The sequence below is a fragment of the Seriola dumerili genome, unplaced genomic scaffold (assembly GCF_002260705.1).
Source record: "Seriola dumerili isolate Sdu_G_001 unplaced genomic scaffold, Sdu_1.0 BDQW01000025.1, whole genome shotgun sequence".
Taxonomy (NCBI): domain Eukaryota; kingdom Metazoa; phylum Chordata; class Actinopteri; order Carangiformes; family Carangidae; genus Seriola; species Seriola dumerili.
In genome coordinates, this window is record NW_019174280.1 from 8426547 (window position 1) to 8450764 (window position 24218).

Genomic DNA, 24218 nt, shown 5'->3' on the forward strand with positions numbered 1-24218 from the left:
ATTAATGGAGTTGTCTATTTGCACCAGGGTGAAAATAATCACATGGCAGCTATTCAGGTATTTACAGCTGTATGGGACGCCCAGTGGATCCCTAAGCACCTTGTTTTTTTGTGGCATTAACAAATGGTGTACAGGACGGCACAAATTGTTGCAATGTGCTTTTTAATAAGCGCCATATGTTTATTACTTGGAACCAATAGCCAACCCAGGTGCAAATAGCATGTGCCTACTGGAATCTGAGTGAACTGATGTTGGATTCTTCAACAAGGCAGAAATACACTCACTCATTAAAACAATCATCTAATTATTATCTAAAAAACCTTGAGTTCAAACACAGAACACATATTCACATAACAAAATACAAATACTTATTAACTGTAAAAAATATATACATTGAAATTAAAATGAGACATTTGGGCAAATACACACAAAGTCCTCAGAAAGTAAGAAGTATAATAAAGAATATTATGTAATTATTTTTTTATATACAGTATATATATATATATATATATATATATTTAGTACATTCTCCAAAAGGAGGCCGTTGCTTCAAAAAGTTGAGTATGAAAATAAAAAAAAAAGAGCAGCTGTGGCAAAAAACATGGCGAGCAGTATATTCTTCACAACAGTGTTTGTTGCATATTATAGCTCTTGATGTAAGCTACATAAAACTTGTGCCAGGTGACAAATCCAAAGCTTTTTACCAGCTGTTCTACCCATGATTGCTGCTACAAAAATGTTTTGTTTTTCATCTTTACAGTGGGACTGATGACAAAACCCAAATCTTTAAATCCACACAAACACACAGTGATTAATTCTGTGGCATTTAAAGGTCTTTCTCTCCCAGTAACACAACCAGAGAGTAGGGATCATGTCTGTATTCACCACCCCCCCCCCCCCCCCCCCACCCTGCAGATAAAGAAGGTTTATAGAATTTCTTTAATAAAATGCAGCGCTTTCTCTCATCTACTCTCCCCTTCTTCCTCTCCCGTAGGTAGTCATTAACTACTCCATAGTGAAGGGCCTCAAGTACAACCAGGCCACGCCGACCTTCCACCAGTGGCGGGACGCCAGGCAGGTCTATGGCCTCAACTTCGCCAGCAAGGAGGAGGCCACCACCTTCTCCAACGCCATGCTCTTCGCCCTCAACGTCCTCAGCGCTCAGGATGGAGGTATGTTTTCCCTCAGTTCATTTCACACACATTTCCTGCACAAATGAGCACATATGGAAAACTTCTTAGGAAAGCCAATTATGGACAATTTCCTTATTTGAGGAGGCACTCACACACTCGTTATTACCTTTTACCTTCCTGACCCTTAACTCCCTCCTGGAGTATCAGATCGGCTCCTAGCACTCATATGGTCGATTCAAAAAGCAGACTGAACACAGCTTGGGAAGTTTCATGTCAGCAGATAAAGTGCTTGTCATCATTCACATGACGGTCATATTTGGGGCAGGAGAACAAGTAGAGATGGCCTCAAATTACTGTAAAAGACATTGTGGGTGCAGCAGTTTATAAATGTAGGCAAATATTAATACGGTGCATATCAATAATGTAGTAAAATATTTGAGTGCAGCAGGCCATGGATGGATGTATGATCATTTAGACGGCTGATGCTCTGTCAGACATCTTGTCTTACAGTGTAGCCAACAGTTTCCTACCTCCCTCATGCCAGGATGAAATAAATGTATTTTTCATCTTAAACTGATAAAGTCTTTTTCCCCAACCATCCCCGGGTTGTTGGGGGGGGGGGGGGGGGGCTTTACTCCACAGCAATCTCTCAACTATCTTGTATTGTGTTCTCAACTATTTTTAGTAGTAGTAGTCTGCAAATACATGAAAGATTTTTTTTTAAAGCCTAAAGATAATTAAATTAAAATAAACGGACAGTAACTCCCTGGTCTTATAATGTGGGTTATTTACAATATGACAACATTGAAGTTATTCAGTTATTTATTTAGGTTTTTATTGTTCTTTATATCTATTTTTGAAAATTCGACTAATGTGAACATTTGGAATTGAAAAAAAATGTTTCGATTTTGTATATTTTTTGGTTGGTGTCAGATTATCTATTACATAATTGCGATGAACGCTGATTGGAGGGGCCCCAACAGACTCTAGAATCGCCACTGAACCAACCAACCCGGTACTTGTGCTGCCGGCTGAATCCCTGTTTGGACATGATGGCTCACATATCTCAGGAATGGAGAAAGTGTTGCAGCTAACCATAGACAGACAGAATGCTTTCTTGTAGTGGTTGCAAGTGTTTAGGATTCAAACATCTTGCCTCCAGATCTGATGATGATGATGATGATGATGATGATGAGGAGGAGGATTATGTGACAAACCCACTGATTTCCAATGTGAAACAGTCATTTAGATTTTTTTGAAAGCATAAATCTTTGTCAAATCTGAATATGATCCTATAATTTGAATGAAAATCTGTCTGCAGGGAGTTTCTTTGTTGCATTTCATCCCTTCATTTCCTGTCACCTCTCTATCGTCTCCTATCAACCGTGCTCATGAGTCTTAGAATATAGATCAGCTTCATCTTGACACCTAGTCCCCTCTACTGGGCACTTTGGGATATAAGTCATGACGCAGCATCCACAGCAAATGGTATCTGAATACATATGCTCACCTACAGTTTTAGCAGCAAGGTTTTTAGACTGACTGTCAAAGTGAAATAAAAAAAAAAGAAGATAAAGGTGCACTGCATCCAGTCACATCTACGATTCTTTAATCTACCACAGAACTTTGACAAAAGCACAGGTGTAACTAATAAGGTGGTATTGCAATCTTATCCTCTAGCTCTGTGTGTGTGTGTGTGTGTGTGTGTGTGTGTGTGTGTGTGTGTGTGTGTGTATTTCAAAAAGAGAGAGACAGACTAAATATAAATTAGAGAGTGACAGAAGTAGAGACTGAAAGACAGAGTGAGTATCCCAGCTTGCCAGTCATTACTTCAGCAGCAGCAGCAGCGTGTCTCCCCCTGCAGCCCCCCTCAAGCCTCTTAATTAGAATGAGTCATTGAGAAGATCTCCCCCGGGTGCCGTGCTAGAGAGCAGATCTTTTCATCTGCCTAATAACACGGGAGGGGGAACAAAGAGGCTCGAGTGACAGCAGCCAAACACAAGTGCACATCTACACAAGAACAGGATACACACACTTGACAGATAGATAGACTGATAGCCTCAATGTTACCGGCTCGCTGCAACACACCAGTGACTCCAGCTGCATGAATCTGCGCACATAGGGGTATTTGCACATGTGACACACACCCACTGCAGAAAACACATGCACCATGTGTGTGTGTGTGAAAGAGAGACACGGTTGGCGTGTTGCTTCCTATTTTCACTTCCCCGCATGGTAAAGAACATGGTTTCAGCACAGCCGTGTGTACATCTGGTGTACTCCTTGTAAAGCAAAGATCAGGATGATGCGTTGGTCCTTGCTCTCTGATAAGCAAGTGTGACGACACCCTCTAGTGGTAAGGAGGTCACAGCCTGACCTTTGTCCTCAGTACAATACTGAGATTGTGGTACAAGTAATGGGCAATAAATTCACATACCAGTGTTTGGGATTATGCCCGTGTTTTCATACTGGGATAGCCGCAAACACAATTTGTGAAAAGGCCTATTTCTTTTTAAAGTCATTAATTGAGTCAATATATTGAAAATGTCCTGGTGGCAGCCTCACAAAGAGCATCACTGTCTGTTTTCTATTTCATATCAATCCGTATTAAGTATTGGGAGATTTTGTGGCTGACAATTATGCTGAGTAAGCAATTTTAAGACCAAATTCAGTGTTTTAGTAACGTGTGATGGCCATACAGTTTTGAGTGAATGAAACAATTTATAGATTGAATATTTGCTGATGGAAACAGTGTTTGACACAAATGTCCATTTGGTAGTAGTTCAGGAGCTTTTGATCATGTCACACAGTCCCTCCCAGCAGGTGGAGTTGTCTTGAAAATAGGCTCAGTCTGAACCAGGGATACATGTGGATCAGCTTGCTGTAATATCTGTGTGTGTGTGTGTGTGTGTAAGTTGCATGAGGCTGTGCCGCCTACAGACAAACCCGACCTTTTGAAACATTAACCATGATGCTCGCTGCGCTGCTGCCGCCTGAAGGTATGGATTACAAGAAGATGACAGATGATACTGTGGCTGGGTGCAGGAGGGGAGAAGGGCAGGTGAGGAGAGAGCGGTAGAGGGGGAGGTGATGGAGGGGTAGGAAGAGGAGGAAGAGGAAGAGGAAGGGTAGCCGTAGGCGAGAGATGGTCAGCAGGGAGTGGGTCTGTCAGTGTCTCTGTGTCTGTTACGGACGGTTCCTCTTCTTCAGCATGTCATGTAGGTAGTAAAGCTGTGTGTGTGTGTGTGTGTGTGTGTGTGTGTGTGTGTGTGTCTGAACCTCTGCGTGACTATCCTTATTTAAATTTATGTGTGTGTGTGTGTCTGTGCGTGTGTGCACTTGGTACTTAAATGGTTGCTGTGTCCATTACTATGAGTGTACTACTTTGTACTACTGATTGGACAGTTAGTGCTGCCATCAGCAGGTGTTATAATTTCACACTACACTATATAACACTACAGTCTATCTACATGAGTAGAAGTAAAAAGTAATCCATTTTTCAAAACCGCTTTTTAAAACTTTTTAGACGTGATCTTTATGACTTTCAAAAGTCTGACAGGACGGAGTTTACATGTACATATTTTTAAGTTAAACTACACCTCTGGTCTTTGATGGCTGACAGTGACTCCACAGTCTCTGATCACTTAATGCTAAATATTAATTCTGATGAATTACACTGTGGCTTAGGTAAAAGGAAAATTGCTGACTCCAAATCTGTAAATATAGTTACTTTACTTGGTGTTTTTGGATAGAACAGGCATTTTGAGCTTTGAGACCTTGTGAAGCTTATTTCCTACATCTTCTTGGCATTTTATGGATTAAATGATTTACCCTCTCAGACCCTGTGCCAATGGTAATCATCAAACCAATATTGGTCTCAACCAATAAAAATATACTGTTTTAAAATCTGACTTTGGCTTAGTAACGAAGTTCCAAAAACTTGTTTAAAACAAATTTGAACATATAGAGTAAGTTGCAATTGAACAGAGTAACGACATGATAACAGACCAGTATGAAAGACAGACAAAAGGATTGACCGACATACACTAAACTTTATATGCTCTGTGGGATTTAAAGTCTGCTTAGAAGGTACCAGAGCCTTAATTGGCCTTAAATTGACTGTTGATACATGACATATATGAAAAATCCCCTTGGAAACAAAAAGGTCTGTAACTATTATAGTGGACATGACCATGTGATGAATACATGCACTGACATAAAAACTTTATCCAGTTTCATTCCTACACTTAAATTCTTATTAGTGAAAAGATCAGGCCTGATAGCAGTTCACTGATAAAATAATAATCATTATTTGCCCTGTGTGACACAAATAATGACATGGAAACAAACTTGTAATTCGTTTGCATGCCTGTTGTGTCGGTGCGATCGTGTGTGTATATACGTGTGTGTGTGTGTGTGTGTGGGATGAGGTATCTGATAGTAGGCATGAGTCAGGTCTTTTGTAGTTCTGGGTTATTTTGGGGTTTCTGTTACTTGATCAATGGCAGCCATTAGCACCATCGGCTCGCCAGAGAGTCACTTCCATTAGAGATGTGGGCAGTGGAGAGTATCGCCAGTGAGTATTGACCCTGAAAAGGGCCTGACTGTGTAAAGCAGCAAAACTGTAATGTAAGGGACACCTTTCATTAGACAGGAGGGTTACAGGGTCTTTGGCAGGCGACCCAAATGAAAGACATTTTGTACTCTTTGACAACAACTCTCCATTAGCAACAGAATAAAAGTCTTTTCACAGCAAGCTTTCGCCTTTGTTCCTATAACTTTAAAAAGGTTTAAGACTTCATCACATTTTTCAATTCCTAAAAAAAGGCTGATGCCAAGACACAAATGCGAGCGTAAATTCTGAACCTTTCTTCTGAAGTTGTTGTCAGGAGGAACATTGGAGATTAATATCGTCCCAGGTGAGTTCAGTGATGTGAAAACACTCGCTGATTCACTCTGATTTGATTGAACTCCCTGAGCTGACGTTCTCTTGTCCTCATCGCGTCTTTAATTAATTACGCCCTATCTGGCTCTCCATCTGCAGGTCTCAATCGTGATGTTAAACAGATTACATCACGAATGCCTTGTAGCTCATGTCACATCATAAGCAAGAGGGGGAGATACTAGAGACAGCCACATCTCTGATCATGAGCCTCCTCTCCTGCGATTTCTGTACATCAATAAACTGACTTCAGGTCTTTTAACATAAAATTGCTGGTTTTGCATTTTTGTGCTACTAGAGTATTTTCAAAAAAATGTCACGGCTTTGCCTGAAAGGTATGGTGAAAAAAATGGACAAAAATCTCTCCTGCCTGTGAACTTTGACCCCAAGAACACATGTTACAGAAGCTGATTTTTGTGTGTGTGTGTGTGTGTGTGTGTGTGTGTGTGTGTGTGTGTGTGTGTGTGTGTGTGTGTGTGTGTGTGTGTGTGTGTGTGTGCTTGTTTTCAGTTTGGCATTTAGGTGAATTTAACATGTTAAAATAGACGGATACCCAGACAACAGTGTGTGTGCATGTGTGTGTGAGATGGGCGTATTGTTTTCACACAGCGTTGAGAGTCAAATGGAGCATCATGTATCCCTAGCAGAGCATTGTGGGTAACAGCAGTAAACAGAGGAGCAGTGTGGCAGCAGGGCTAAGCACCTCTGTTTTATGAGCAGTAGCACTGGATTATATTCTGCTTGCCTTCGACATTAACAGTGGATGAATCAATTTATGTTCATTTACCTAGAGTGAGGGATTAATATGCTTTTCATTCCACATTACTCATTACAGAGGAAAGAGGACATAATGATCAACCGCTATTTAATTCCCTGTCATTTGGTGGTTAATTGTCTTGACTGGCACTAATATTAATTAACATTACACAGCTGGTAATGGATTATTGAGGCCAGCTTCACTTTATCTGTGTGTCTTTTTCTCTCTCTCTTCTTGTATTTGCATCTCAAGGTCCAGCTGTCCAGCGCCAAGTCCAGAATGGACCGACTTCAGATGAGATAGAAGCTCAGAGAGCGAGGTAAAATTTATTAACTGAGAACATACTGCTGAAATGGTTTGCGTACTCTGCAACATTAAACCTGTATTAACTGCCTCCTGCTTGGCGGCGGCAGAAACCAGCTGTAAACACAACGCTGTTTGCGAACGGTTGCTAATTTAATTTGGACCGACATTACCGTTCATTTGAAGTCCAATATTCATTGTCCTTTTCGCTCTGTTTTGCTCTCCATCATGTGAAATTACCAAAACTGTTCTCACTGTGGCAGAACATTGTGTGTTCCTGTAGGATCCCATCATCCATAACAAGAAGCTGGTTGAAACAGCAGGTATTCAGGGCCTTTTAAATAAGAAGAGGAGTCCTGGAGGGAAGGCAATGCAACAAAAGCACAGGAGCACATTCAGAGTGACACTCCAAAGACTGAGCTTTTGAAAAAGATAAAGGCTTTCCTGCTATATTTAGAGCTTCCCACCAGTGACATTTACGGTCTGCTTCCAAAAGGTTTACTGCTGAGCCCTCTTGCATTTCAGAGCAGGTACGGCGGCTCATTCAGGACATTTTACTGAATTATCTCCAAACCAGTGGTTGGACTTTAAGTGAACTCAGTCTGAACGGTGGTGTGGTTAGCGTTCAAGGTAGAGAGTGCTCTCCCATGTGTCTGACAACCTGCCACACAAGAGAGAATATGAACTGTAACAACTGAGATCAGTAAACAAATGCCCTTAGTGACTTTTATTCCTGTTCTGTTTCTTCCCTCTCCTCCCATGAGCACCCCTCTGTCTCCCCCACAGGACTGACTCCCATGGGGGCCAGAGAAAGACAGTGAGCTTTTAAAAAAAACAACTCGTACACAAGAAGGTCTTTTTTTTCTGAATCATGGCGGCAGATTGACGAATCCAAAATAATGAATGAGTAGTATTTAAAATGACGCTTGAGGCAATTTCCATGGCTTACTAAGCGGCCTGCATTTCTTCCACTGTGGCTACTATTCCTTTTTCCCCTTCAGAGACAGACTCAGGCACAACTAGGTCTTTGTTGCTGTTTTTAAACCTATTTCAGCGCAGCTTTGCTTCATCCAAATACCAAATGCCAGGGCTTAAGAGAACAAATATGATGGGAGTTACGTCTCTATCTGATCCCATGTCTGCTAAACTGTACCTCAGGCACAAAGGATTACAGCTTTGATTGTGAGGGGAGATTGTGTGTTTATGTGTGTGGGTTTTTGGGTTTGTGTGTGTGTATGTGTGTGTATGTGTGTGCACGTGTGTTAGAGGACGCAAATTAATTTGACTGAGCTCTCTCCAGTGGTAGCGAGGCAGTATTGCTCAGCAGCTCCGCTCCTGCTGTGTGCGCTGCTGTCACGTCGGGGAGGTTGCTGGCTCAGCACTTCGACACACAGCTGGAAAATTCCACTTCCTCTCCATGAGCTGTCTCCTCTCTCTCTCTCTCTGTCTCTCTCTCTGTCTCTCTCCTGAGCCGTGACATACATATGGTTCTCACATCAAAGACAGAGATGTGAGGGAAGACGTGGACGGGTCGATGGGAGAGGTGAGGTGGAGAGAGGAGATGGACGGAGATGAAGGAGAGAGTGCGTTTGGACAGACGAGGAGGAAGACGTGTACTCCATGCTGTGGTGGTAAAAGGGAAACTGTGCAGCAATGTCAAAACATTATTCAAGATGAGTAGACACTGACATCAAGTCATGTAAAGTCTACAAACAACAAGTCAACCTGCAGCACAGTGACGGAAACAAAGAAAGTCATCCCACCTGCCACAGTTAAGATGCAATTTTGCTCAAAATAATGAAGCCATGGAAACTAAAGTTGCTCTTAAACCTAAGCAACATTTCAAAAAATTACCCATTTTTTCTTTTCAGCTGGAGGAGACAAAACAGCATCAGAATTTAGCATCTTCCAGCTCTGCGTCTTTTCGGTTTTTACAGCCCACAACTTTACTGTATAGTTTCTGTCTCACTGCTCTCATGAGCATCATTTCCAAAAGGCAGATGTTTTCAGTAGAATAACTCATAAATCTCACTGTACGACACCTGACCAAACTACAGAGGGACAAAGCTAGCGAGTATCTGGTGAACATGAACAAGCATATTTGTTGTTTGCAACAAGGACGTTTGGGGACAACTGACCATAAAATATTTCCACTTTTTTAACATAACATGTGCACAATGGCTCGGTTGATTGCTGGATTTGAAATCTTTTGAAATCACCATGCTTTGGGTCTGCTGATGTTTGAAGATTCCTCGTGAGGACTTCTCTCCGGCTGCCACTGTGAGATCGTTGGCTGAACTGTTCCTTCGGGTCAATAAAATGACACAGATAAGACGTGGCATTTGTGATATTAAGTGACCAGCTGTGTTTCCTTCCTGTCCCTTTAGGCAGATGATGGAGCAGCAGCAGCAGATGCAGGCACACATGGAGCGGGAGCGACGGTCCTCCAACTCAGGTATTCACATGAAGGGCGCCGCTCGACTGACATTTATATAGTGAAATTGTTTTTCTCATTCAAAATAAAACCTGTTTCCGTCATCATCTAAGTGCATCTGGACCCAAATCCTCATGAGCACAGGTCCATATAAAACTGAGTGGGTTTTTCTACGTCTTCACATGTCACGCTTTCCCTCCAGGTTCTCCTTTCCAAGGCCACCCTGCCGTGCTCTCTGTGGCCCCACCAGTAGTACCTCCCCCAATGAACATGGGTGGCCCTCCTCCCCCTCCGCCACCGCCGGGACCTCCGCCACCCTCAGCAGGGGCACCCCAACCTCCTCTCCCGCCGCCGCTACCCATGGGTGGAGGGAGTCACGCGGATGAGCCCCCCGCACCAACAGGACTCGCCGCTATGATCGCTGGAGCCAAACTGCGCCGTGTTCAAAGAGTGAGACCCCGGTTTATCTCTGTGGCTTTGATGTTTTGATGAAAATGCCCCAAGTCACTCAGGGTATAAGTGGATTATTTCTACCAAACCTGACTGACGTACTTGAAAAGTTTTCTATTTGTACATATCAGAAAGTAACAAGTAACTCTGGACTCTCCCCTCCTCTCTCCAGCCTGAGGACAGCTCTTCAAGCGCCAAAAACGATGCCAACCGAACAAGCGGAGGCAGCGGGGGACTGATGGAGGAGATGAACGCTCTGTTGGCACGAAGGTCAGAGCAAAGAACTGAGAAAATCACAAAACCATTTTACACCGATATCCTGCAGCCACATTTGACAATAATTGGTCATTGAAGTCTTTAATCAATGTGCGGTTCAAGATTAATTTGTGATTATTACACTCATTAAAACTATTGACAATCATGGATTTCGATGAAGTGCCTTGTTCTTATTTGAGGTTTCTTCTTTCCCCCCAGAAGGAAAGCAGCATCAGAGAAGCCAGACGACAGCCAAAATGTGAGTGAATGGAAAACAGTGATGGTTTGTAATTCATGAGGCTAGTCCTCGCTGTCTTTGTCAGAGAATCAGATTTTCTTTTAAACTCTGTTGTTTTGAGCAGGTGGGATTAATAAATGCTACATAACATGCCTCAAATGACAGTGTCCATGATTTGGATGATAATAATAATACTACTACCTTTGATGGTGGTTGGGGTACAGATGCTTATTGAATGATTCCCGTCTCTCTCTTTAGGACGACCCAAATTCTCCGTCACCCAGCACCCGGGGAGGACAGAATGCCACAGGTGGGGGAAGACTGAGGACAGGAAATATATTACAGCAATGCAAAGTTTTGTGTAATATTCTGTAGGTGGTGCGTGCATCTTCTGTCGTCTCAGTAAAGTCAAACATATTAGAAATTGACACGCAGACACACATGCAAGTCGCAGCCGAAGAGCACATCGTTTTTCACATTTAACAGCAGCAGCAGGCTTATTTGGACTGTATGTACTAAATGTACTGTGTGTATTATCGGAGTTGCATTGTTACTGAACAGGGATGACGATTCTCCATGATACAGTGTAATGGAAGTATTATTGAGCGGTAGATTGCTCAGCCGAGTTTCCACATTGGTGATTAAATCTAGACACCAATTTCTCTACCAACAGCAGAGTCACAAATGTAACCCGGCCCTGATGTAAATATGTATGCATGTATCCCTTTCCAGCCTGGCTAAATGTTGTCAGTTTGTCCTCCTGTCTATCTGAGGTTGTCAGTAAATCCCATCTGATCTGTGATGCTCCTTTTTGTGGTCTAGATGGTGCAAAGAAGCCGTGGGACCGAGCTAACTCTGCAGACAGGTCAATGGTTTCAAGGTGAGAGCTGGATGTACCACAGCTTGTTGGATATGTCTGTGAAACAGGATAACAGCAGTGAATCTAATGGAGAATGTTTTTTATTATGCAGGGTACGACCTGTGGGGAGCGGCAGTGACACAGACTCGTTAGACCTCGATAGAATGAAACAGGTAAAAAATAAATAAATAAATAAATAAAAATTTAAAAACTAACTCGCCAAAATGGGCTTTTAATCTTCCTCTTATTTTTATGTGACCACTTTGCTGTCAAAAATCATTTCCCAAAAGCTAATATGGATAGGAAGAAACAGATTGTATTTTTCCACAGTAAATAAAGAAATGTGTGATGCATTATGAACACATATGTTATTTATTTGTTTGTGCTTCACCAGGAAATCTTGGAAGAGGTGTTCCGTGAATTGCACAAAGTGAAGGATGAAATCATTGATGGTATGTTTAATTTTTTCCTGAAACACTAAAGCGGGGTAATCAATCAACATTTAGGAACGCAGTCTCTGTCCTAATTTACACTAATGAATGTTTAATTGGAAAACCATCCAGTGGGACGGTGAGCATTAGGTAGTTATGTGGAGTTGTGACCACTAGGTTGCACTAGAATCCCAGAAAACTGAATTCTGTCATTTCATCAAAGCCTACAATACATAGAGGAGCAGCAAAAGCATCTTTAGATAGATGATGAATCAGCACTGACAGACATGAACAATATGAATACCTTGACTTGTTACACTGTTAGTGAATATTATTATCACCTGATTAGGTAAAAATTTGCCAAACAACTCACGTGAATGTTTGTCACATTGCCAACCAGTCATTTGTATAACATTTTGAAAAAGTTAATAGATAATGTAGCCAAATAGATTCTCCAAATATGATAAGATTAACTTGCATGTAGCTAAAACCTCCTGAATAATGTCATCTTCATTTCTTAGGTCATTACATGAACATATTATCATATAATAATATGACTGTACAACAATATTATAGTAACAAATGGTGATAGAATACAAGATAATACAATCATTGAATACAGATTATATTATAGTCACTGCAACACATACATATTATAATAAATTAGAAAATAACCATGTTAATTGAATAAATATTGCAATGTTGACTAGTTAAAAATATGTTAAACAGCACATTATAGAAATGTTTATTACATTGTCAACCAATGTGCTATAGAGTGGGGGGGTTGTATTTTTTTGTGTTTATTATTTATAATACTTCTATTCCCATCTATTTATAACACATCTATCCTGTTCCTATGTTTTCTCTCGTTACAGCCATTAGACATGAACTCAGTCGAGTTAGCACGACATAATCTTTCAGAGCCACTCCTCGACATGAACCACCTTTTTGAACCATTGCCCCTGCAGCAGCTGCTGTGGCCCTGAAGAGGAGGAGAAGGAGGAGGAAGAGAGGTCAGGAACGGAGGCCCAAACTGTGACATCAACTCATCCTGTTCAGCTGTGGTGTTGAAGCAATGCAGCAACGTTGATCTAACACCTCAGACATGTCTGTGTAACATTTGGTTTGTTTGTGTGGGGACAAAGATGTGAATGGGGCACACTTCTCGCACTGATTACTCTGATTTCTTAACATTTCCTGTCTGTTTGTTAGCCCAGTTCGCCCCTCTGTCCTCGGCCTAAAGGAAAATGGATAAAATTCATATGATTTTATTTGTTTTGCTTTTTTCACAGGTTTGTTTTAAACATTTTTTTATTATTACTATCATTTTCATTATTACTACTATCATTTTTATGATTGTCAATGTAATGTTAATATGAATAGTAGTAGTGTAGTGAGTACAATGGTAATAATGAGGAAATGATAATGAGAATATGATAGTAAGGATAATGTTGGTAATTATTATTGCACATTATTTTATGTCAGCCTTTTGTATTTTATATTGGTTCTTTTCATTTGGTTTCATTTTAGATACACTTGCGAGCACATCCAATTTTTTTTTTCTCATCATTTGACTTGGAACATTTTTTAAAAAAAGGTTTTTTATCCTTTTCGCCAACACAGCTATGTGTGGAACCATGGCAGAAAAAAACAGGCTCAGACCTGAAACCAAGGGTGGAATAAACTTCTTTGGATATTGCAATCGTATAAACAAAAAAAGAAAAAAAAATTAAATAATACACCAGAGTATTTGTGATCATGTTGTTAATAAAATGTTTATTGGCTGCAAGGATATGGTGAAGTATTGTTCATTTTATTCTCTTCTTTTATGACAAAGTGCTTCCTGGTTTGACAAAAGAAAAAGAAACGCACTACGTTTAAAATGAATTCAAATAAAACTGTGAACAATGTCTTGGATAAATGAGGCCATTTCCTTCCTTTTGTGTTTGTTTGGTGCTATTTTGATGCCTGTCTGGTGCTTTTGTCTGACTGCAATTTCTCTCTCTTTTCAGTTACATTTTTTTTTAACACAAAAACCTGTTTTTATTGAGTAGGTGCCATAAATTGCAGCTAGTGCAGCACAAGTGTGAAACATCTGAGCTGTTTCTGTGCAGCCTTATTGTGTTATCAGAGTGTGGCACACGGTGTAGGATGCTGTCATACTAAACTACCCTGCAAGAATATTTGCTAAATAGATGCAAAAGATAAACCCCAAAAATCTGTTGATGTATTTATTGAGTATTAATTAGCCCAAATTATTTGTCATAGTTATCTGTAAATTCCTTATGAACTGGTTATAATACCAAACAGATTCAGCCATAGGTGTGGGGCCTGTTCATAAAACGCTGCAGGCTTCACTGTTAGTGAAAACAAACCCACACAAAACCTAGAAATGACTTTTAGGTTTGATAGAAAAACAGAGAATGTCACTTGCAGGGTTGCTGTTGCTGTTTACAAATATTTATAGGCCTATAGTTCAAAGTGGGGTGGCATTAAAAGCAGAATCCACACTGACTTGGAGACAGGGTAGAAAACTGCTGCAGCACTGTTTTTCGTACAGAGCTCATGGCCACACCCTAATCAGTGATGTCACAGCAGGTGTTTGTTTGCTGGCAATGGCAGAACACCTACTGTAACATTACTGGTTGGGATGTGCAGCAGCAGTGCAGCAACATTTTCTACCACTACCAGATTCAGCATTGAGTAACTATTTACAAGGACAACACTGAGTAATATACTTCTACACAGGAAGCAAAATATGAGAAAAACTTCAATAAATGAGTGGAGGGATACAATACGTACAGGGCATGAGGGGTCACTGAGAAGATTGATGAGTGCGAGAATGATGTAAACCATACTGTATGCTATGGCTTTCACAGTCACCAGATCTCAACCCAACTGACCACTTGAGGGAGATTTTGGACTGATGTGTTAGACAGCACTCTCCACCACCATCATCAAAATACCAACTGAGGGAATATCTTTTTGAGAAATGTGTCCCATCCGTTCAGTAGAGCTCCACGGACTTTATGACAAGGAGAATTGTAGCTCTTCTGGTGACTATTTCATGTTTGTTTTTGCTTTAATATGTCACATGTTGAAGTCACATGACATATAACTAATAATAAAAGCTGAAAATAAATTTTGTGTCTTTGGTGAAAAATGTTCTACAGTAGGTTTCAGGATGTAGATGCTGGACAATCAAAAAGTCCAATCAGGACCAATAAAATCAATCAATCAAGACCAATCAATAAGGTCAGTTTAACCCCTATCTATTATATAATTTTGGGCTCTGGTCATTTGTGATTGATATTGGCTATTTTGGACATTTTATGGACAAAATTGTTGTTCGATTAATTGAAAACATAATGTATAGGTCCTATATATCAATAGTCAAACAGTTAGCGCCTTAATTCCTAATAGAAAACACTCGTTCACTTCATTGACTTTTATTATGTTATTTACCCGTTAAATGACAGATGAGTACTTTTAGGACAAAAATAATTAAACCTCATGTGTGCAGTTTTACCCCAACCCCAAATGCCACTAGAAATATTATGATAACTGGGTTTACCAAAGTCTCGCGATGTTTCTGTATGAGAGTCCATAGTGGCGACGAGAACTGGCGTGGGCCGGAGTGAAGAGTTGTTATCGAAGAAGAGGGAGAACAGACAGAGGCAGGAGCAGAGCAGGGGGTGTGTGAGTCTGTTTGTGAGGTCCCAATAGGAGCACAACACGGCGTGAATGAGAGAGGCAAGCTGGCGGAATTCAACATGGCATCCGGAGATACGCTGTACATTGAGACAGACGGCTCGGAGATGCCGGCCGAGATCGTGGAGCTCCACGAGATAGAGGTGGAAACGATACCGGTGGAGACTATCGAGACCACGGTGGTCGGCGGGGATGACGACGACGACGACGGGCAGCCCATGATCGCGCTCCAGCCGCTGGTCACGGACGACCCCAGCTCGATCCACCACCACCAGGAGGTGATCCTGGTCCAGACCCGGGAGGAGGTGGTCGGCGGGGATGACTCGGACCTGCACACGGACGGCGGCGGCGGGTTTGAGGACCAGATCCTCATCCCGGTACCGGCTCCGGGGGTGGAGGACGAGTATATTGAGCAGACTTTGGTGACTGTGGCTGGGAAGAGCTCAGTGGGTCGGGTGAAACGGGGAGGCGGCACTGGTGGGAAGAAAGCGGGCAAAAAGAGCTACCTAAGCGGCGCGGAGGCTGGTGGAAGAAAATGGGAACAGAAGCAGGTGCAAATAAAGACACTGGAGGGGGAGTTTTCTGTTACAATGTGGGCATCGGGTAAGTAACGTTAGCCCAGCAGAGTCTGTCAGCTCCGTTGTTAGCCGTTGCATGAGGCCTCGTTGCCAGGGCGTTGTCCTACTGCACCAGACTAGTTCCTGGAGTGGTCCGTCGCACCGCCGTGAAAAGCGACAAATAATGCAAGTTTTCGATGCAAAACCCTACTGCATCACATCGAGATGTTTTTGTTTTGAAGGGAGGCCATGTTTTAGGTGTTGCTGGGCGCCGCCATATTCCCCGAGAATAGTAAGTATGGCGGCGGCCCCGAAAAAATGGCGATAGTCGCGGCCAGGCAGAGATGGCGGCGGTGCTTGGGGGAGAGACAGACAGCTGGGTTTGGGATATCTGCAGGCCGCAAAACAGTGGCGCACTTACCGCACAACAGCAGTTTATGTAGCGCCGGAGAATTGTGCAAAGTATGTGAAAGTTTAATATGCGTGAAAATTTGAGTCGGGTTCTGTTTAGCCAGTAAATGATTTAGCAGTTAGCTCTGGCTGCTGTTGGTGGTAGTTAACCAGACAGCTTTGCGTCCGCATTACGCTAGCTATCTCTGTACAGTGTGAAGGCACTGTGTACACAGTAATATTGGCCAGAGGGTAATCCATCATTACTATAAGAGGGCTTAATTAGGAAACCTATAGCTTATGTTTCCTGGGGTTGCTCTTTATTTCACCGCCAAATTGGAAAAAGCTGGTTAACCTATTCTTTACTTGTAATAAACCAGTTCATTTTGATTTTGAGAGAACACAGCTACGATCTGTAACTATTTTTAGTGCTCTCTGCTGGTTGGCAGAGAGTAGGGGGTCATCTTAATACATGAGTCGATCATTAGTGCAAAATTATCAGCAAGTTAAAAATGATTAGTTATTGTATTTGTTGTAGACCTATTTAAGTTTTTTTTCATATTATTTGATACATTGCACGTTTGCCATGTTCTTTTGTTATCTCAGTCAAGGCATGAAGTTTTTTGTGTAGCATTTGTGTTTGTGTTCGTGCAAAGTAATTCAAAGCGATTTACATAATGTATTACATTAAATTAAAAACAGCATACAGGTAACATTTTAATTATGTATTATTGGCACCAAAATTGGTAATAATCATTTGTTTTCTAAATTTTTACACATTAGGCCTACAGTCCAAATTACAAAGTAAAAACTGCAACATCGTCAGCAATAGGGAGCGAACTACAAGTAAATATCTCACACTTGATGTGTGAAAATAGGTCATCTTTTTATTCATGTTATTCCAATGTAATTATGCAACAATAATGTGACTCCAAATATATCCAGAGGAGAGGCAGCTGCGGATGTTTTCAGCTCCCTCAGGCTTGCAGCTAGGGAAATACCACTTTGTTATCGGTTCAGTCTCTGTAATGTGTTTCTAGATGACAATAAAGACATTGACCATGAGTCGGTGGTGGAGGAGCAGATCGTCGGGGAGAACTCCCCTCCAGATTACTCCGAGTACATGACAGGGAAGAAGTTGCCCCCTGGTGGCATCCCGGGGATCGACCTATCAGACCCCAAACAGCTGGCTGAATTTGCCAGGTAAGTGTGTGTTGGGGTCTCTGCATCACTTGTTCCAAGAAAGTAAACACGTTTGTTTCCTTAGAAAAATGACTGCTCGTGGACAACAGTGATGAATTTGCTAAATAGATGATGTTAATAAACCAGGTGGTGAAATATAGTGTTACAAAAATGGCTCTGACACAGCAATCAGATATCTTGTTATTAGAATCTGTCAGACAAAAACAAAAAAAAAACATTATTGCATTTATTGAAATTAAGTGTCTTTGTTTTTTCTGTTTAAATATTTGAAATTAAAAGGCCACTTGCTAAAACAATACATAAATAATTAGAATAAGAAGATCACAGATAAGAATGAATTAAATAACTGGTTAATTAAACCTTAAGCACAAGGTGTGAGCAAGCTGTGTGTGTGGTATTTATTGGGGAAGGTATATCATTGATATGTCTAAACAGAGGTGTCTAAAGGCTCCTCTTCCGTTGTAATGTGTTATAAAATTATGAATAACTGTAAATCACAAAATGTGTATGTGGTGCTTCTGCCCACACATGCCTGTTTAGCAACTTCCAGTTATATTCATTATTGATTATTCATGTAATTACTTTGTGGTTTAATCGTTTAGTGTTTAAAATGTTGATGAATGATGATTAAAATTGTTGCAGATTAGTCCACAACATGTGTCAGTATTTAGTTGCCTTGTAAGTGCAAGGAGGAATCGTTTCACTGTGTTTTTCGTTTACTGTAAACGTGTCATCTGGGGTGAAATGTCAAGCAGGGATATTTGTACTACAGACAGGCTCTTACTGATGCCAGTTATTGATTAACTGAGAAAATCAACATTAAAACTGGACTAGCAGTTGACATGGGCCTCTGTGTTAAAGGGATGGCCTTGAGCAATTTGTCTATTTTTGTTTGTTAAAACCACTGACTATGTTCTTTTTTGCTTAACAGAATGAAGCCCAGGAAAGTCAAAGAGGACGATGCTCCCCGGACGATAGCTTGCCCTCATAAAGTAAGTCTGACACGCTGTCCTCAAAGGAACCTGGTCCCTAGTTAATTGCTCCTGATAGGGTTAATCGTCTGTGTAATTGGAAGAGAAAAAAAAGGTTATTAAGAAGTAAAGAGAGCACTTGAGTGTATTGATTTCCATGTACTTGCAAGAACAATCAGGCTTTATCTGAACTCTTCATGTTTAGTAAAGGGTTTTACTTTCTCTATGAGCCGTCTGCTGTTAGTGTATGAAGCTGTTAACAGTACATTACCACTTCAGGGAAGAATAAAGCAGCTCCAATTCTCTTCAGGGTTTAAACCTGATAAAGGTTAAAGTGATACAAAATAATGAGGACACTTGACATTTAGATGTGTATACATAGAAAAAGAAAACCCTTCAGTGCATCACTTCAGAGTTTACAACCCTGCTGCAAACATTACATTATTTGGTCATCTTTGCTGTTTGTCAACTTTGTGCTGCGCTTGCTTTGGTCCCCAGGGCTGCACAAAGATGTTCAGGGATAACTCAGCCATGAGGAAGCATCTCCACACCCACGGACCCCGTGTTCACGTCTGCGCCGAATGCGGCAAGGCCTTTGTTGAGAGCTCCAAACTCAAACGTCACCAACTTGTTCACACAGGGGAGAAACCCTTCCAGGTCGGCATCTGGACTAACATCACACTTCCCTACGCACAGACACTTGTACTATTTTTACATTTTAAGCACATAAGCTCATCACACTTTGAAGTCAAATTCAAGTTAAGGGGAATGGGATAATAAGTAATTGCTCACTTGTAGGGTTCAACATGAACACCCACCAAGTACCAAATGCAGTAAATCTGCAGTAAAGCTTTGTCCTTGGATGATAAACCACTGGCTGTAACATTTCAAGACTTTGCATGAACTCAAAGTTTGAGACTGTGTCCCTGAAATTCTCTCATTATTTGAATTTACTCCCTGTAATTGCTGACATATGTCAATCAAGATGAAATATTTTGGCTGGTATTTTTGACAGGTAAATCACTTCATTCATCACCTTAATTACTGTTGCCATGGCAGGCGAGCTCTCTGCTCTGGCACGTGTGCAGTTTATAGTGATAACAGCTGCAGATTTATCATCAAAACTCCTAGTAATTTTTGAAATAATAGGCCAGAGATAGACCAGCTGCATGTCCCAGGTAAAGAGTCAGTATCTCCACCAGCTGATGGCAAAAGGGACACTCTACTGTTCTTGTATTGCAGTCTAGAACTAGTCGGTCCTAGTATTATAGTTATGATAAGGAAAATGGTAAGATGAGACTGTTATCTTGTTCAAACATAACCCTGTTTGGCTGCTTAGGTCTGTTGTTTATATTTTCAAACATCATGTTTTCACTTTTAACATCAGAAGAAAAAAAGGCTTTTGGATGAGGACTAACTGATGTGTTTGGCAGACATAATGTTATTTTGGGTAGCGCTGGCTGGGGTTGCTGGAGTGTAAACTTTCCAGAATAGATACAGAGCAAGACAGATCTGCTAATGTTAGCCTATGCTTTGATGGCATCTAGGACTGGCTTCCACAAAGTAGGGAAAAACTGCACACCTGTTTTTAATGTAACCCATAACTCCACATTGCTAGTAGTTGATTAGGGGAGAGGTTTAACAAAGTCAGAAGTCACACACGGTGAAAACTAACCCCCCTGTTCCTCTCATTTCTTTCAGTGTACCTTTGAAGGCTGTGGGAAAAGGTTTTCTCTGGACTTCAACCTGCGCACACACGTGCGGATCCACACTGGAGACCGACCCTACGTCTGCCCTTTCGACGGCTGCAATAAGAAGTTCGCCCAGTCAACCAACTTAAAGTCTCACATTCTCACACACGCCAAAGCCAAAAATAACCAATGAGATCCCGTCCACCTGCGTCAAGCCACACAGACGAAAAAAAGAGCATCCTAGCGGCACACGTGAAACCTCTTTTGAAGACGGAATGAAAAGCTTGAGACTTACTGATTTATATGAAAAAGAATCTGACAGATTAAAAGACTTTAAAAACACTGAAATTCAGCTAGTTTTCCTGCGTCCCCTTTCTTCTGCTGTCATATTGGATGAGGAACACAGTGACTATTCCCCAAAGCCCCGGCCAACACAGTCCCTTTGTTTCTCCAGTGGCACTCAGCTGCCAGAAGATGGAACCCATGGACACATCAGAGACTTATTTTTACCAGAGTGAGCAGAGAAGCAGCAATCTATTAGTATTTTTATTTTCTCGCATAGCTTTTATTTTCCTCAAGTGTGCATATTGTACACTTGACTCAGGCTATGTTTAGTAAAATTATGATTTTTTTTTTTTCCTCTTGCATTATGAGATCGTACCTACTAAAGGCCTCAGCCTTGTTTGACCTGTTTCACATGTATGAGAAGTTTAAAAACAGCTGTATGTTTGCATTTCCATACCCTCTTTGGTTGTATTTTTCTCTAACCACAAAATAACCTTGTATACTTGTATTGTATGGCTGTATTAAATTACGTAGACATAGATAGAGGTGTGATTTAAAGTGTTAACCAATTAAACTTTTAGTCATGAGTTGCTTTATATTTTCTATGAACTGTCTTTACACAGATGAATGAGTAATATAAACTTACTCACAGCCTGTCTCGGTTAAAGTATCTGGAGCGTACATTGAATTGACTGCGAGACCATCACTTTCTTTGTTAGAATGTAATGTACAGACGTCAACCATTAACTTCCTTTGTTGATATTTACACCCATGTATCTCAACTGCCCACAATAAAATGGGTCATTCCAACCCTGTCGAAATACACTATAAGTTTTTACTAAGAGGATCTTTTTGACTGGCCAGTGATACTGTCCATCTTGGAAACAAGATGCAGCAGTAAGTGTTGCCCAAAAATGCTCTTGTTCTCGCATCATCCTTTATGATGCGAGAAAAAGTGAACAACTTTGTGTCTTGAACTGATAAAATAAGGAATTTAAAGACATCACATTGGGTTAACCATACTTTTCAGTTTTATGCTATTTTTGGACATTTTGACAAGATGAAAATCAATTGAGAAAATAGTGGGCAGATTAACAGATAATGAAAATAATCATTACCTGAACAGCTGTTATTATTACTGGCAACAGTTTTCAAAAGCATGCTCTCATGTTTTACATTTCATACCAGTCATGTTTAACATATTCGTTTTTTTGCTTGGGACAAAAACAAACACAGAAATCTGTATCCTGCCAAACAGCAACTTTTTAATGCAAAATGCAGCCACGTCTATTTCATTTGACTTTGAATGCAGCGCTCTCTGTCTATCAACTCTCACCACTCAGCTCTTCAAAATTCAAACTACCCCATTGAATGCACCACACACAGACAGATAATGAGATGATGGGCGAGAGATTCCTCAAAAGCCCCTTCCCTACCTAGTTTACCTCCCGGCAGACAATTCAAAAATATGTCATCATTAGTGGAAACGACTACATACATACAGACTATTTCCTCTTTTTGTGTTGTGCATTACACTCTTACTCTATATTTCTGAGACAGCTAATGTTAGTAGCTAGTCTACAGATAAAAAAATTCAAGTATGTGTGATTTGTACTAAGTGGGGTTAAACACACGAAATTCATCCTCTGACTCTTCCCAAGTATGTGTGCATGTTTTTGTACAGAAATTCAAAACCCAAATGTAACCCTCCAAAAAGACGACTCGAGTGTCTTAGTCCATATTTAACTGAGAGTGACAGACTTTGTAAAAGCTGCCTCAGCTCGGAGGGATTTCTTTCCGTCCTTCTTGGGTCTCCACTTGCAATTTTGGAGTTTACACATAAATCTATTCCCTTTTCTGCTCAGCCAAGCAGGATTAGCTCAACTGTCGACCTCAGCATCCTGCTAAGATCCTGCTCTTTGGTCTGATTCTGGTCATCCTGCTGCAGACTCCAAACCAGCTCCTACTGCCCCCTACTGCCAACAAACTGTAATGACCCCAAACTGGAGACAGCACTGTCCATGGTGCTGATCCTCAGCCGGCTCATAGAATATCATCATGCCTGTGTGTGTGTGTGTGTGTGTGTGATGTGCTGTTGGAAGAATTTTCTCTTGAGTCTTTCTTTGTGGAAACTCCTGTCCTCACTGTCTGCCTCGCAGAACGATCCAAAGAGGAAAAGAAAAACAAAAGGGAGCTGTGTTACTTTGTGTTTCTGCTGAGAAAATAAATTGATTTAGCTCAAGTGCATTCTCGATGTCTTATTGGCTTTTTTAGACCCCAAACAGCTCAGTCCCGCTGCTTGAAATTCAGTACCAGATGCACTTTTCCTCTACCTGAGACCAACTTTGACTGGAGTGATGTGTGAGCCCACCCTCTCCCTCTGTGTGTGTGTGTGTGTGTGTGTGTGTGTGTGTGTGTGTGTGTGTGTGTGTGTGTGTGTGTGTGTGAGAGAAAGAGAGAGTCAGAGTATGTAAAGACTGATTCAGGCATGATTCCACTTGGGGGTCTCTCTTTTTTTCTAAGGGAGCATTTATTCACAGGGTTGGTTGTTTTGATTGACAAAGGCAGGGGAGAGTAAATGCACTACTTGTTATGCAGCTGAAGTCTGTCAAGCCTCCAACACCTGCTCTCTTTCAGATGCTTATTTCATTATGGCTTCTCTCTCCCAGGAGTCAAGGCACTTGTGTGTATTTTTTCTTTCTCTTTTTTTAAAAAAAAAATCCTGTGCTGCTGCATGTTTGCCTGGATGTTATTCCCTTTATCGCTTTCTCTCTCTGCTTGGGCCAAGTCGTAGCTTATTTGCAGCCAAGTGCGATCTCACCTACAATCTCAAAACCTGGATTTTCTTTCATTAGTTTCTCTCTCTTTCTCTCTCTCTCTCTCGCTCTCTCTGTGTTGCTCTGGCAGCAAGCAAACAAAGGTTTATCACACTGAAGCATACCAGGCAGCCTCAGCAGGAAGATACCCACAGTTGCAGCACTAAACCCCTTCATCTGTGAGTGGAGACTAAATCAGGAAATCCGTACAGATCAACCCTCAGCCCTCTGTGCTTTATTATTTATTTTACATTTCTTAATAACACTCCCGCGAGGATCTTTCTCTCGCTTATGATCTGCTTGTCAAGAGCTGGATTTCATAGTCACGTAGTGTTAGATGTAAATAAATCCTGAGGCAAACAACCAGCAGAGTAAACACAATATTGTATGATGTCTGTCTAACAATAATTTAGTGTATTTTGTTTTAAATCTCCATAAATTAAATGTGTTCCAACCAATTAACAGTATGTAAACTCTATTCTCCAAATACTGAATTATACAAATGTAGCTACACCTTCTACTACATCATGGGTAACATATAGTAAAAGCCTGTCAGTGACTTATATGTTTAACCTATCCATTGCTCTGTCACAGGCTATTTGATGGTAAGGCATGCAGAACAGTATAACTCAATTCAATCCAATCTGTAGGTCAAATCTCTGAATTTAAATCTCTTCTAGACAGGTTTAAGTCTCTTGAAGTGGCTTTTTTTTTTTCGCGGTGGGCACAGAAAGAGATGCTATTTCCATGCAGAAAATATGTTGCCAAGGTAACAGAGGAGAGAGTGAGAGT

The 24218-nt window shown here is 41.1% G+C and overlaps 2 protein-coding genes across 5 annotated transcripts in view; both read left to right on the forward strand.

The window, feature by feature from the left end:
* Positions 1 to 13339, forward strand: part of LOC111238372 (ena/VASP-like protein) — a 42676-nt gene extending 29337 nt beyond the window's left edge. For 2 of the 3 annotated variants that reach the window (XM_022767855.1, XM_022767839.1), the window contains exons 3-13: positions 995 to 1172; positions 7085 to 7151; positions 9523 to 9590; positions 9772 to 10019; positions 10192 to 10289; positions 10494 to 10533; positions 10771 to 10822; positions 11335 to 11392; positions 11484 to 11544; positions 11766 to 11823; positions 12678 to 13339. In XM_022767855.1, the coding sequence (XP_022623576.1) occupies positions 995 to 1172; positions 7085 to 7151; positions 9523 to 9590; positions 9772 to 10019; positions 10192 to 10289; positions 10494 to 10533; positions 10771 to 10822; positions 11335 to 11392; positions 11484 to 11544; positions 11766 to 11823; positions 12678 to 12715 (966 nt within the window). In that variant the 3' untranslated portion in view covers positions 12716 to 13339. The remainder of the gene's footprint in view (positions 1 to 994; positions 1173 to 7084; positions 7152 to 9522; positions 9591 to 9771; positions 10020 to 10191; positions 10290 to 10493; positions 10534 to 10770; positions 10823 to 11334; positions 11393 to 11483; positions 11545 to 11765; positions 11824 to 12677) is intronic. The other variant, XM_022767848.1, reaches the window with a different exon arrangement.
* A 2061-nt stretch (positions 13340 to 15400) lies between these two features.
* On the forward strand, positions 15401 to 21420 carry LOC111238390 (transcriptional repressor protein YY1-like). 2 transcript variants are annotated; one of them, XM_022767868.1, is made up of 5 exons: positions 15401 to 16116; positions 17501 to 17663; positions 18595 to 18655; positions 19133 to 19291; positions 20336 to 21420. In XM_022767868.1, exons 1-5 carry the CDS (start codon positions 15576 to 15578, stop codon positions 20516 to 20518), a joined length of 1107 nt encoding a protein of 368 aa, XP_022623589.1. In that variant the 5' UTR covers positions 15401 to 15575; the 3' UTR covers positions 20519 to 21420. The 2 variants fall into 2 exon arrangements, with proteins under 2 accessions (XP_022623589.1, XP_022623597.1); XM_022767876.1 differs by having other exon boundaries at positions 17513 to 17663.
* Positions 21421 to 24218: the final 2798 nt, after the last annotated feature.